Source organism: Tupaia chinensis, unplaced genomic scaffold (assembly GCF_000334495.1).
Source record: "Tupaia chinensis unplaced genomic scaffold, TupChi_1.0 Scaffold000078_1, whole genome shotgun sequence".
NCBI lineage: Eukaryota > Metazoa > Chordata > Mammalia > Scandentia > Tupaiidae > Tupaia > Tupaia belangeri.
The window spans coordinates 80,078-95,383 of NW_006159539.1; the positions used below are offsets into that span (position 1 = coordinate 80,078).

At 48.6% G+C, this 15,306-nt stretch overlaps 1 protein-coding gene and 1 pseudogene across 2 annotated transcripts in view; both read right to left on the reverse strand.

Moving 5' to 3' along the window:
- Positions 1-15,306, reverse strand: part of SIN3A (SIN3 transcription regulator family member A) — a 67,969-nt gene that overhangs the window by 18,177 nt on the left and 34,486 nt on the right. For both annotated transcript variants that reach the window (XM_006142579.3, XM_006142578.3), the window contains exons 9-15: positions 13,759-13,848; positions 10,237-10,355; positions 8,972-9,182; positions 8,567-8,683; positions 6,050-6,288; positions 4,211-4,394; positions 2,027-2,600 (exon numbers count right to left, since the gene is read on the reverse strand). In XM_006142579.3, coding sequence (XP_006142641.1) covers positions 2,027-2,600; positions 4,211-4,394; positions 6,050-6,288; positions 8,567-8,683; positions 8,972-9,182; positions 10,237-10,355; positions 13,759-13,848 — 1,534 coding nt within the window. The remainder of the gene's footprint in view (positions 1-2,026; positions 2,601-4,210; positions 4,395-6,049; positions 6,289-8,566; positions 8,684-8,971; positions 9,183-10,236; positions 10,356-13,758; positions 13,849-15,306) is intronic.
- Positions 9,215-10,226, reverse strand: LOC114006433 (guanine nucleotide-binding protein G(I)/G(S)/G(O) subunit gamma-5 pseudogene; annotated as a pseudogene).

Here is a 15,306-nt window from a genome sequence, read left to right on the forward strand (position 1 = left end):
CACCCCCCCTGCCAGGGGGGGCCCAGCCTGCAAGGCCAGCGCAGCCTCTGCCAGTGTGGACGTGCAAGGAAGGTGCTTCTTTATAGCACCGCTGGACTCTGCAGGCTGGGATAGCAGAATGTCCCAGCCAAGAAGGTCCTTCAGAAACCTGGTGGTCCACTGCTCAGAGTGCAACCCGCTCAGAGCCTGCACGGGAGCATGCCTCATGTGAGGCACTTGGCTCATACGTTTTTTTGATGAAGTGTAAAGTGCAGATGGGAGAAGGCAGCCATAGCCATACCCTAGCACAAGGAGGTCTCTGGAGAGGAGAAAACAGCGCAGATTAAATCCTCGATGAATAATGAAGTAATCTGCATTTGTCAAAGTCCATTTGTTTAAAAATGGACTCGCAATGTCGTACTTCACAAATTGCATTAAATGATCTGTACTTGCTGAGCAAGAATCACCTCAAGCACTAGCTAGAAGGGATCTTCTCTGTGTCACAGACATCTGGTAACAAGCAGAGGGCCCAAGGACAGTGCATGAGTCCTGCCCTCAGCTTCTAAAATAAGACCCGTCTGTAGCCAGTTCAAAGACAAGCACATCTGGGACCAGCAGTTGGCGAAATGGCTATGATGCTGGCCTCCCATGTAGCTGATCATGGTTTGAGTCCCGGACCCGGTGACTCAAAACTCTTGCCGGGTGCATGTGCATGTGTGCCCAAGATCCCGAGAGGAGAATGGAGAAGGGATTGTGACGTGGCCATCCTCCCTGGGGGGGGATTTCTCACTTTCTGTCTCGGTCTTTCTGGAAAGCACACGTGTCCTTCTGTGGTCTGTGCAATTGTCTACACACATGGCAGCTCATTAAAAGCTTACTGAAATGCGGAACATTACAAAATCAACTCATCAGCTTATTGGTTCCCTGCTTACGCTGTATGAGGGAAAGGGCTAGAAGGCCCATCCCCACATACCTGACACATGCTGGAGAACAGCAAAGCAGGACAACCGCTATGTAACATAAGCAACTGGTTGGCCTCTCACCACCACGCACAGGCATGGGCTACGGCTTCCAGAACACTTTTGCTGTGAAAAATGTCTTTATGCCAGGATGAAGCTGTCAGTCCAGAGCACAGACTGGTACCTGTGCTAGGGGCAGGGGCAGGGGCAGGGGCAGGGCGGCCACCATCACTCAGGACCAAACTTTGCAAGCCTCAAAACAGCTTAGGTAGTGCTTGAGCCAGCTTAGGCCACTTTATCTCAAAGTTCTACCCAAGCTAATGCAATCTGCCTCGTCCAGGTCTGGATGATCCAGATAGAGGCATCTAGAACCAATGCCCATCATCCTCAGCGCTTCCACAGAGAAGGCGAGTGGGCACTGGGGGGCTCCCTAACCAGCAACATACAGGGGACCTCTACTCAGACCGGCTGCTCCTCAAGAGCCCAGAGGGTTTCATGAGAAAGCTTTGGGCTCACAGCTCAGGGGCCCAACATCACCTAGAGGCAGGTGGCACAGAATTACCTGGGCCCTCGCTCACTTTCTTCTTCCCAAATTCCGTCTTTGTCCTGTCTGTCTACACAACTGCATCCCACATCTCCTGAGGGCCGACTGCTTTCCCTCAATTGTGTCTTACATGTTACGAGCGAGCCACGGGCGCCACTGGTTCGGTCTTGCCCAACCGAGTGAGGAAAGCCCTGTCTACAGCACAGGCAACTTGGAACTGGAGTGCTGCCATGAAGTGGCACTGACTGTGACCTTCCAGCCTACCTCTGTCCTCCAAGACTCTGGTCTAGCCCAGAGACCTGCTGTTTGTGGAACTGAGGGCAGGTCCCTCTTCCCCAGGGGGCCCAAAAGCCGAGTGCCCCAAGCGGCTCTGAGTCCCCCAGGTTCTCACAAGGCCAGACCAAGCACTCTGTCTCACAGATAAAGGGGTTTAGAGGGTTCCAGTAAGGTCATGTGACCAGGAAATGGCAGAATCAGGACCTGAACCCAGGCTGGGCTCTGGGTACCCCTGGCCTCCGCTATCCCCCGATGGCTGAGGACTCACTGGGCTCCTTGAGGCGCAGCTGGACGGCAGGGCTGTCGCTCTTGTCCCGCTTTATGCCCAGCACTTCCCGCTCCCACTCCCGCTCGCGGTTCTCCTCCTCGATCTGCCGTTCGGCCTGGGAGCAGATCCGCAGGAGCCGCAGGCAGAGGATCTGGTGCAGCCGCATGAAGAGGTACCAGTTGTTGTTGACGTAGAAAAGGTTGTACACTTCGTCCAGCCCCCGCAGCTTCTGGGCTGCCGTGTTACTAAACAGCAGCTTGGACTTAGGGGGACTGCCCCCGACACCATTGTGCTTCTTGGCTGCTCCTGTGGCTTCGTCGACATCCATCTCTTCCTCTTCCTCCTCCTCCACATCTGAGAGGTCCCCTCTCTGAGCGAAGAGGAGGTCGGGGATGAAATGGTGCATGATCTGCTTGATCTTGTACTTGTCCTCCTTCTGAATGCCTGTCTGCCTCTTCACATGGTGGATGATGAGCGCGGCTGCATCTTCCAGGATCTGCTTGTCCTCGTAGGCGAGCGACAGGTGTGGGCCGACAGGCACCCCAGCATTCTCCTCCGTGGCCTGCTCTTGCCTCTGATGGGAGAGAACCATGAAAGGGATCTGTGCCGTCTACAGTGGCAGCAGACCTAGTGACTACACCAGCACACATCCCACGCGCATATTCAACCACAGAGGCTATTGAAACAGTGTTGTTTTTTAAAATCTGCTTAGCTCTTCCAAGACCAAGGGAGAGACAGACAGCACCCCAACAGGGAGGGCCCTGATGCTGCGCTTCACGCCAGCTGCGCTAGCCCCATGCACAGACACCTGCATGCCCAGTGTACTCAGGGAGGTCGCCAAACAGAACCCTGAGCCCTCCCCTGTGGGTCGACCTCACAGAGCACCACATTTCACAGCAGGGCCACCACCTGGCCTCGTACTGGCAACTTCCACCGACCCTTAGCAATAACTTTTATGTCTCTTCCAGAACAGGTAATATGGGCGATATAGTTCGATGCCAGAATATTGGTCATCTTCTGAACACTGATGACGTATAAGACAATGAGACAGAACTGGAACCACCTTTTAAAATTCTATGTTAGTATGTGAGGAGGAGACAATATGAGGACTGGAATTTATTTGAAAATATTTCTGGGGTCAGTAGGTGGTCTGGTGGTTAGGGTAGCTGAATCCACATGCTTTATGGTATGAGTCCCAGACACGGTGGTTTTAAAAACACATCAGACATGTATGCATGCATGCCCAAGATCCTGAGAGAAGAATGGAGAAGGAACTGAAGCACTGTCATCCCTCCTGGGGTGCTTTTTCCCCTGCAACCTCACCCCGATCCTCAGTGAGTGTACACGCCCTGTAGAAAATTTAGAAGGAAAAGTGGGCCAGCAGGTGGCGTGGTGGTTAAAGCGCTGGACTTCCACATGGCCAACTACAGTTCGAGTCCCAGACCTGGCGGCTTTCTTTCTTTCTTTCTTTTCTTTTCTTTTCTTTTTTTTGAGAGGTTTTTGCTATAGGGCGCGTGCACTCACCAGACAGACAGAGACAGAAAGCAAGAAATCACCCCCAGGGGGGATGGCCATGCTGCAATCCCTTCTCCTCTATTCTCCTCTCGGGATCTTGGGCACACACGCACACACACCTGGCGTGACTTTTAAGCCACCGGGTCCGGGATGCAAACCGCGGTCGACTACATGGGAGTCCAACGACACAGCCATTACGCTAACTGCTGGTTCCGTGGCTTTCTTTCTCATTCTCTTTCTCTTTCACTCTGTCCCTCTCCGGCCAAATTAAAATACATTAATAAGTAAAGTTAAATAAAAATAATTCTTTAAAAAAATAGAAAGAAAAAAAGGAAGAAGCTGTTACAGTTCCGAAGCAAGAATGAGCAGGTTTTTAGAGGGTCTCACTTTTATATGGCAAAAGGTAACTTCCAGAAATCAAAGTTATGCTGAACATAATGTGGGTCCTGAATCCCATATGGCCAACTACGTGGCTTGAAAACACAATGGGTGTGTGTGCGTGCATGCCCCAAATCCTGATGGGATGGAAAAGTGAAAAAGGTAGAGTGGTATGATCACACCCCAACTCTCTCTGCGAAACACACATGCCTTATGGCAAATGAAAAAACGAACAAAAGCCAAAAACTAAAAACCTGAAGTCCTCCTCAACGACCTAGAACCCCAGCTCACCTCGTCATAGATGCTCTCGATCTCGTTGAGCAGGCTCTTAGACCGCAGGACCTTGGTGTCATTCTGCTTGAAATTAATGCCCTGGTGGTCCAGAGACTTCAAGTAGTACTTCTCATTCTGCTCTCGCCACACTTTGTTAAAGCCTCGCTGAGCTTCTCGCCATTCTTCCTCTTTCATCTTCAACCTGGGAGTGGGAAGGAGGGCAAAAACAACAACAGGTGGGATTTGGAGACGTGCCAAACCGGTTTGATTTCCAAAGGTCTGTGTGAAATTATTGGTAACTTGGGATGTACATTATCATGCCAGCTTTGAACTAATACATGAGGAAATCACTCCTTCAGAGCTTACTTTAGGGAGTAATATGCCCTGAAGCCAGAAACCTCACCTAGAATAGTGATTTCTCAAACAGCTTCTATAGACCACTCCTGAGATGTCGTATGTTTTACTTGAACAAAGGGCTCTCTTCCTTGGCCCGCGGAAGCCAAGCTGAGCGTGTAGAAGTCTCTGCTGTGGGACTTGCAGAACCTTTATTTTAATGGAACCCCCAAAGTCCAAGAGCAGAGAAGGTGCCCAGGAATGTTCCTTTTGACACAGTCTAGAAAGCTAGGATTAGAATAGCTGATTCTGATGCCCTGAGACAGGAGAGAGGAGAGTAAGAACTGAACACCACTAGAGCTGAGGAGCAACGCACCCCATGGCCAGACAGTACATGCCGCTGGCCAGAATGACCATCAGGCTGTGCCAGCTCTGGAGGAGAAGACTGGGAGAAATCACACGGGGCATGTGTGCACTATGTGGTAAGCCAGTTACATTCTGGCAGGAGGCGGGGAGAGAGTTTGCTCTGAGCAAAGAACTTGTGGTGTGGCCCAATAGAACATGGGCTTAGAAAACAGCTCAGCTCAGTCAGCGGCCTCCTACTTGATGCCTGGACTTGGGTAGGTACATCAGCCCCACTACACCTGAGCCTGATATGAAGGCTTCTTAGGAGAAAGAAGCCAGACATTCTTGATTTTAAAAGGTAAACCAAATCTATTTTTTTATAATGGGCACGCATCAAAATGTACGAAATGAAGAGTAATTTCTCTTATGAAAAACAGGAGCCAGGGACCAGCAGATAGCATAGCGGTTATGTTGCCAGACTCACACATGGGCCACAGAAGCTCGAGTCCTAGACCCAGTGACTTGAAACTCATGCTGGGCATGTATGTGTGCATGCTCAAGATCCTGAAAAGAGAATAGAGAAGGGACTGCTGCATGTCCATTCCCCCCTAGGAAATGATTTCTCACTTTCTCTCCCACTGGCTCAGTCTCTCTCCCCAGCGAGCTCGCATGCCCTATGGCAAAAATCTTTTAAAAAACAGAAACAAAAAAACAACCAAGGGCTAGGAGGTGGCATGGTGGCTAGGGCGCTGGATTTCCATGTGGCCAACTGAAGTTCGAGTCCTGGACTGGGCAGCTTGTTATCTCACTTTCCCTCTCTCTCTTTCTCTCTCTTTGGTCAAACTGAAAAATAATAGTAAATAAAATTAAATAATTCTTAAAAACAAAATCTCCAAACTAAAACTCAGAATGGCATAAACATGGGTGGTTTACTTTGTTCTTTACTGTGTTAAAGTATCCCCCAAATTTACAATAGTGTAGTCTTCCACAACCTTCCAAAGTTTGTTTTCTCACAGTGGTTACAGAGAAGCCCAATTAAGGTCCACCATGCCTCTCTACCCGGATCCCAACAACTCGGGTTGGGGAGACACTAGGGTCTCTCAGGTGCACCAGGCCTGAGTTGAGCACCAAGTCAGCGAGACAGGCACTGTGCTTGCTAGCACAGTGCCACACAGGTACCTCTTCAAGACAATAGGGACGGCGATGGAGGGGTTCTTCCTCAGCCCGTCGATGATGTCGGCCGCCTTGTCTGCGTATATCCGCTGCAGCGCTTTCCGATGGATGACTTCTGAGGTGCCCCCGAGGGTATTGTCCAAGCGAAACTTGGCTTGTTCCTCAGCAGACAAGCGGGAGAGCTTCTTCTGTATTGCTTCCAGAACCCGGATGGTTGCCAGATTGGTCTCTAAAACTACATCGAGCTGGAGGGGAAGACAGGTAGAGGTGCTTACATAGGACCCCGACCAGAACAGAGTGCCTCAGGGGAACAGGGGGAGGTCAGGCTCCTGGGGGTGGAATGCCAACTGTCATGCTGGCCAACCACAGAGGGGGCTGCTCCCTCCTCAGGAAAATGGGGGTAACACTACCTACCACACTCGTAAGGTTGTTTCCTCAAAGACCATTTGAGAAGATAAACCAGTCTCAAGAGTAAGTTTTTGGACTTAACTTGAAATATTTAAATATGCTCGAATATGTAAACACGCGAGAGCCTGGTTCCCATCAGGAGGTAATGAGGAGAGTACCCCGAATTCCTGAAGGGGTTCACTGCTGTCTGCAGGATCTGTGGAACTCCTGGCAGTCGCCTTCTGGTGGCAGCTTCGCCTGTCCTGGTTAAATACGTGACTGGCGTCCTTAGAATCTTTTTACTAGGTTTCACACGGAGTCTGATAAAGACACAGAACTGAGACAGCAGTCCCAAGGGCCGACAGCCCACTGTCTGTTGGAGTGCTACCTATGTTTCCGTGACATTCTTCTTGTCAAGCAGTCCTGGCCCCCTCTTCCTGATTATGGACAAATGATGAACCATACTTCCCGGCTCCCTTGTGATGTGACAGAGCCACTCAATGGACACTGGCAAGTGAATGTGAGCTGAATGCAGTGTGCATCACTCCTCCTCGGCTGGAGCACTGAAGGGAGTCAGGGGTCTTCTGAGCTCCTTCCCCCTCTATGATGTGATGTTCCAGATGGTGGCACCTGTCAGCCTGGGCCCCCAGGAAATTCTAGTGAGCAAAACCTTTGGCTAACCTTGCACATGCACCCTCAGCTTCTGGAAGTCGCTGGTTCGGGAGATGCCTGTGCCATGGCATTACTAGCCTATCCTGACTAACAGAGGAGTGTTCCAGCAAACCGGCCCGTCCTGCCAATTCCTAAGAACCCCCTGTCCCCACACTTCGCCTATCTTCACCCTTGCAGTCCAAACAGGAAAAGAGGATGCTGCCTCTCGTTGGCAGGTATGGCAGCTAAGAGAACAGGAACACCCTGTTTACGAGCGGCGTCAAGCTCTGCTCTCTAACTCATCACTCGTTCTGAACACCATGGGGAACGAAGAAACGCAATGATCCCTTTCGTCAAATGAAGCCCCCAAAGAAGTTAGTATCTGCCATGATTTGGGTTTTTTTTTTGTTTGTTTGTTTTCTGTTGTTGTTGGGGGTTTGGATGGGAGGCAACTAGCTACAATTCCTCATTACTCGGGGGTCAAAGGGGTCAAACATCCGCCAGAAGGAACAGCTGAAGCAAGAGCTCAGGGGGAAACTACAGAACCCTCATCTGTACGGATGAGACAGAGATGCTGCCCACACGAGACTGAGCAGAGCCACGCGGTCTGTCATGGCACCACGTCAGGCACACTTACTTCCCCGTGGTGGCAGGATCCGTGACCCAGACATCCGAACACCTGGGAACCTGGGCCCACTTGGAGAACTCCCCCTCTCCTGATACTGGGGCTTTTTAAAATCAGCTCAGTCATTCATTCCATTTGCATCTCTTCCCCACTACTCTAGAATGAAGTCTCTAAGTTAACTTTCTTTTGAAAGGTGCCAAATGCTATCGATAAGAATTCCAGTGCACACAGAAGAGGGGCTTTGCTAACCATGTCCAGGTACCTGTTAGGAGCAATAGCACAGACCTTAAATCACTTAAAAACACCTTGGAGAAAGGCCCACGTGCCCCAGCCTATGTGGTGACGTCCAAAGCATGGGGAACTGCAGTGCTGGAAGCCACATGGCCAACTGTGGCTGAGAGCTCCAGGTCGACCTAAAAACACACCAGGTACACGTGCCCAGGAGCCAGAGGTGCTGGCCAAAGGGATCAGAGGGTGAGGAGACGCTGCGGAGGGGGAGCTCATTCTCTGTCTCTCACGTGTGCTATCGTTTTTTTAAAAAGGGACCAAGACAGAAAGCCCCATGGGTCTCAGGATATGGGTTCTCTACACCACATAAAACAATCGTCTTCAAACTGCAATTCAAACCCCAACTTAACATGCCGTCATTGGCGAGCCTTCAGTTCAAGGGCCGAAGCGGCCTCCATAGGTCACACTCGCCGTGGAAACCTCACTAAGTACCCGACGAGTGCACAGAGCGCTAACAAGCAGGGACGTGGGCCCCCGGCGCGCGTCAGTCTGAGGCAGCCAACCTCAGGCAGCAACAGCACAGTCACCCAGCACCTCTCGTTTCCAAACTTCAACCAACAGAGGAGGCCTACCTCAAAGCGTTCATCTTCACAACGATAAATATGTTCTTCGTACTGAGTCTTCTTGGAACTAACAAAGGTGGAATCCTCAGACCATGAAGGGAAAGACACCCAGGTGTCATTCAAGACCTTTGGGTAAAAGAGGAGAGACTGAAACAAAAGGCTATGATGCTTCTGGAGATCAAGCATTCTCAGTAAAAAGACAGATGAGGCTTGAGGGGAGGAAGGCACAGCCTCCACTACTCCACAGGTTCCTTCTTTGGCAAGTTTACAAAACGGCATCAGTAAGGAAAAGGTTCTGAACATAAACGTTTTCTTGGGAAAAAGGCTACAGAAGGTTCTTGGTTTTGTCATTCATAACTTTCCCTGCCGAAGGAGCTGACGGTGCAGAGCTGACCTCACTGGGGAAGGCCTTACCTCTTTACAGAGAGGGGTCCGTCCTGTACACTTGGGCTGCTGGTAACTCTTCGGAAGGGCTCGATAGCTGGAGCCCAACCGTTTGCAGGAGGCGTAATCTATCTCCATGGCAATACCCTCTGTTGCTCGTTCCTTTGGAAAGGTTTCCAGGTGTACAGATTCCTTATAGCCCAGAAAGTTTTTAAACCAATTAAATAATTCGGGGAATTTCCTGAAGAATCAAACCAAAATGCTGGTAAGTAATTAGAAACATGACACAGTTATCCTGAGGTGTGACTATCACTATTTGGTAGTGGGTCAGAATTCAGCTACCAGAGATAAATCCCGATGACAGTGATTACTTTCTGCCTAAAAAGCAAGGCTTACTAGAAGCTACAATGAAAGCGAGCCATAACCAGCTTTTTTTTAAAAAAATCAAAAATAATGCTTCAATGTTTACATAATTCTTAGGCTGTCAAATACAGCCAAGACGGTAGAATCCCGGAGAGAGGATCTGTCTCTGTCCCCATCCAGCAGCGGTCAAAGGAGCAGGACACCCTCATCTTGGCCAATGGTCAATGGAGTCTTCAGCATCCTTCCTGCCCATTTTCTCATCATCTTTTAATACTAAGTATTTTACTGTATGCTGATGCCAGTGTGTATGAAATAATTTTGTGAAATAGAAATTTATGAAGATTCAGCGAGGTAGATGTTAAGGTCCGACAAAAGTAAACATTTTGCGTATTATGGCACACATGTCACAGGAAATGCTTTTGTCTAGGCTTCCAATTTAGCTCTCTTGAATATTCACTGGTTCATGAGAAATGGCTCGGGAAACTCTGAAAGATTCATTTTACTACAAAAAAGAACAGACTTTCTGGGGTCTGAAGGGATTTGTACTTGAAGACACCAGTCAGCAGGGGTCGTGATGAGCACTCTGCAGACAGAACTGTTTTAAGTGTGCGGTAGCCTGAGAGACCTTCACGTGGCCGAGTCCGGCCTCCAGCCAGAGCTGCTGGACTACCTCCTTTGTAGCAGCGATGCTGGAAGAACCAGACATGGCGCAAGGAGAGCTGGGCTGACTGGACAGTCTGCGGGTCAGGAGTCCCCCATTTTCTCATCTTTGGAATTGAACTGTAAGACTTCTCAGGACTCACTGTGACGCTGACATGTGAGTCAATGACCCATCTCAATTAAGTAAGTTATGCCTCTCACTTATTCCCACAAACTGCGCACCACCTTGCCTCGACGTCATGCGTCAGGGCTAGGCCTTGCTTTTCACTTACCCCAGGAAAGGAGAGACCAGCTGCACAAGCTCAGCCCGAGAGATCACCTCCTGGTTAAAAATAACAAGACAGCGCAGGAAATTTTCATAGGCCTCTGCGCTCCGCAGAGCCTTTCGAACCTTATGGAAGCAACCGGAGAAAAACCATTAAGTGAGAAACTAAGACCCTGGATTAATTATTTTATTTTGAGGTAATTTGTGTGCGTGTGTGTGTGGGGCAGCAGATAATGTAGTGGTTAAGTCGCTGGACTCCCATATGGCCAACTGTAGTTTGAGTCCCAGATCCAGTGGCTTGAAAAATCACACTGGGCGTGTGTGTGCATGCCCAAGATCCCAGGAGGAGAATGGAGAAGAGATTGTGGCATGGTCATCCCCCTCTAGGGGATGATTTCTCACTTTGTCTCTCACTGTCCCTCTCTCTCTCTCTCTCTCTCTCTCTCTCTGGCAAGTTCACATGCCCGAAGGCAGAAACCTCTTATAAAATTAAATTAAGAAAAAAAAAAGAAAGAAAGAAAAGAAAAGAAATTGGTGGAATTTTGGACCAGCAGGTGGCGTGGTGGTTAAGGTTAAGGTGCTGGACTCCCACAGGACCCACCATGATTTGAGTTCCAGACCTGGTGGATTGACAATCACACTGGTGCATGCCCCAAATCCTGAGAGGGAAGTGAAGGCACTGCAGCGAGGCCATCACCCCTGGGAGTGATTTCTTACATCTGTGTGTCCAGTGAGCACAGGTGCCCTATAGCAAAACAATCTCTTAAAAAAAAAAAAGGTCCCTACTAAAATGTTGATGGATGAAATTACGTGCTATTGGGGATCTGTCTCCAAATAACCTGGTGTGGATGCGGATACACACCAAACAGGTCCCAGTCAGGGCCCAGCCTGCTGGTGCTGGGGAGGTGTGCACGTGAAGGACCTGCTGACTCATCTCTTTGATCTGCGTGCTTAGAGCTCTCTCAGAAGGCGAGATCCCAAACTGCACCTCCTCATACACCCGATTCTCCAGACTCGCAGGTACCTAAGCTTTTGCTGTTTCCTCACAGGTATTTACAGCAAGGGTGAATCCTGGTCAAAACTGATCTTAAATTCTGCTGATCTTTTAAAGGTAGTGACTTTTGGGACCAGCAGATGGCATAGTGGTTATGTCTCTGGACTCTCACGTAGTCAACCATGGTTTGAGTCCTGAACCCAGTGGCTTAAAACTTATGCTGGGCGCATGTGTATGTGTGCAAAATCCCAGTAGGAGAATGGAGAAGGGGTTGTGGCATGGCCATCCACCCTGGGGGGTGATTTCTCACTTTCTGTCTCTGTCTCTGCAGTGAGTTCTCGCATCTATAGCAAAAAAAAAAAAAAAACTCAAAAAAACACAAAAACAAACAAAACAAGTAGTCACTTTTGAAAATAAGACACTTCTGTGCTCTGATCTGAACCTCCTCCTGCCTCTGCTTACAATACTGAGCCTTTTAAAATCCAAAACCTACAGATGTCCAACAACACAGGCAAAGTGACACCTTCCCGGTTAGATGACCAATATGAAGTTTCAATTCCAAAAGTCAGTGTTTGGCATCATGGTCTTCGGTGGGGACTGCAGACTGTCACCAAACCAAGTGGTTTATCGCTAACCCCCACTCCACACGTCCACACACTCTCCCTGTCCATCAGGAGCCACATTACGGGTACGACCTTTGCGGGCTAAAGATGACAGAGCACTCCACTTTTTGTACTATACACAGTGCTATCTACTTTAATTAGCTTCTAAGTACACACAAAAGCAGACAGAAATCTAATCAGCATGTACTGAGGAGCCCCGCGGCTGCCAGCTAACCTGACGAAGTCGTCTAATCTCCAAGAGGAAGCCAGACACTGGGGCAGTCAACTGGACACCAGCACTGACAGCAGCGAGCGCAACCCTGGCTTCATCAGAACCACTGGGGAGCGTTGAGAGCAGAATTAAATCAGAATTCCTACAAACCCTGGATGTGTGTATTGCAAATGAGTAACACAGCGATTACAAAATCACAAGTCATCTAAGTCCTCACCAACAGGGTGGGCACCTCTGTGGCCCACTGTATGGCCTACAATGAGAACTGCATGCATCTTTCAGGAGGAATGACCCATTTCCTAAACAGCTGTCTTCCACAACAGAACAGACTGCATTCTGCTCCAACCACACAAAAGGAAAGGGTGCTACCACACTGTCTCTGGACTCTCACGTAGTCAACCATGGTTTGAGTCCTGAACCCAGTGGCTTAAAACTTATGCTGGGCGCATGTGTATGTGTGCAAAATCCCAGTAGGAGAATGGAGAAGGGGTTGTGGCATGGCCATCCACCCTGGGGGGTGCTTTCTCACTTTCTGTCTCTGTCTCTGCAGTGAGTTTTCTCATCTAAAGCAAAAAAAAAAAAAAAACTCAAAAAAACACAAAAACAAACAAAACAAGTAGTCACTTTTGAAAATAAGACACTTCTGTGCTCTGATCTGAACCTCCTCCTGCCTCTGCTTACAATACTGAGCCTTTTAAAATCCAAAACCTACAGATGTCCAACAACACAGGCAAAGTGACACCTTCCCGGTTAGATGACCAATATGAAGTTTCAATTCCAAAAGTCAGTGTTTGGCATCATGGTCTTCGGTGGGGACTGCAGACTGTCACCAAACCAAGTGGTTTATCGCTAACCCCCACTCCACACGTCCACACACTCTCCCTGTCCATCAGGAGCCACATTACGGGTACGACCTTTGCGGGCTAAAGATGACAGAGCACTCCACTTTTTGTACTATACACAGTGCTATCTACTTTAATTAGCTTCTAAGTACACACAAAAGCAGACAGAAATCTAATCAGCATGTACTGAGGAGCCCCGCGGCTGCCAGCTAACCTGACGAAGTCGTCTAATCTCCAAGAGGAAGCCAGACACTGGGGCAGTCAACTGGACACCAGCACTGACAGCAGCGAGCGCAACCCTGGCTTCATCAGAACCACTGGGGAGCGTTGAGAGCAGAATTAAATCAGAATTCCTACAAACCCTGGATGTGTGTATTGCAAATGAGTAACACAGCGATTACAAAATCACAAGTCATCTAAGTCCTCACCAACAGGGTGGGCACCTCTGTGGCCCACTGTATGGCCTACAATGAGAACTGCATGCATCTTTCAGGAGGAATGACCCATTTCCTAAACAGCTGTCTTCCACAACAGAACAGACTGCATTCTGCTCCAACCACACAAAAGGAAAGGGTGCTACCACACTCTCTAGCCCAGCTAATCGTTCTAGCAGAGTAAACGGACCTCTCCCCACAATTTGAACTTGAAAACTGTTACTGCAGTATGACCACCCCCTTCAGGGAGTGACTTCTTACTTTCTCTTTCTCTCTCTTGCATCCTCTAGCAAAAACAAACAAAGAAAAACAAATAAAAAAGTCTTAATCAGCATGATGCCTTCAAAACAAAACTTTCTGGAGGTTGGAGCGATATTCTTTGAGTCTTAATAGTGAACGTCAAGTCTAATTAATTTATTACTCACCTTATCAAAAAATAACGATTCCGTTCCTACACCATGCTTGCTGGCGTCTGCCATGGAAGAATCCTTTAGGCTGATCAATTTGGGTTTCTTCTGCAAAGAAGAGAAAATACAAACATGTGAGATTCGAAGGACAGATTTCTCTACATTTTGTTTGGGTCTCTATTCAACGGTCCCATCGGTGAAACCACGGCTGATTAATAATTGGAAACACATGAGAGAATTCAAGCCCCAAACCTATGTTATACTCATCTTCCATTTCAGTTTGCCTGTCGATTATTTCTCCAAGAGGCTTACAGATCATTCTACTCTCCAAAGACTCCCTACAGAAATGACTGTAGCTTTACCGGGACAAAGTTTTAGAATTAATATCTCTACTTTTCCCAGAGCCCACAGATAACTTTATTGGAAATCTAATGCCCCTGCCCTGTTTTCCTACCTGGTGGGGAAGAAGAGGTTTCTTGAAAAAAAAAAAAATGCTGGTGAACATTATCTGGGGAGGACAGAAATCTATCTTTAATAACATTTTGACTTTATTTTTATTTTTTTCAAGAGAGATTTTTGCTATAGAGCATGTGTGCTTGCTGGAGAGACAGAGAGGCAGAAAGTGAGAAATCACCCCCAGGGGGGATGGCTACGCCTCAATCCCTTCCCCATTTTCCTCTCAGGATTTTGGGCATGCCCAGCGTGAGTTTTTTTTTTTTTTTAAGCCGCTAGGTGTGGAATTCGAACCACAGACAACTATGTGGGGGTCTAGTGACATAACCATTACGCCATCTGCTGGTCCCAACATTTCAATTTTAAATTCAGGAGAAAAAGTACAGTTTGTTTACCAAACAGAAATGATCTTGTCAGCAATATTCACTCTGACTAATTTATTACTGTTCTTTTAAAGGAATAGACAGGCCATGATATAACCCACCAGGCAAGAATTTCCTTTTAAAACTGACCTCCCACTGTCTGTGAAGAAACACACAGACCTTGTGAGGAGCAGGACATTTACCTTGGCGGTCTTAGAGGGTGCTTTCCTAGGAGCCATGCCTCTGCTTACGCGGCCTGAGGAGATGGTAGGTGGAGCCTGTAAGCCCCATATAGAGCTCCCACCTGTGGGTAACCACGGGTGGGCGGAGACAAAGCCAAGAGCAAGCAGGCACTGGCCCATTCTTGATACCCACATGCTGATTCTAATTGCCTAAGCTAGGAAAAAGAAACCACCACCACGCTGAAAGGGGAGGGCTGTCCCGAAGTCTTGGCAACACCTACTACGTCAGTCCTCTCTGACTGGTCACGAATGCACCAGTCACCTGTCATTATCAGAAATCCCACAAGCTTTGTTACTCTTTCGTTACTTCTGCAGACCTGTCCATCTTCCGTGTTACACACTGTCTTAGAACTGACTGACTGAAGAACTCGACATTTAGCACGCACACATACCCCCCCATCACTGCGGCACTGCACCTGGGGAAGGGCAAGCGTGGGTCCTTGCGGGCAGACCTCCCCTCATTTACTATCACAGAAACACCACGTGGTGATGACAAGGCGCTTAGGACC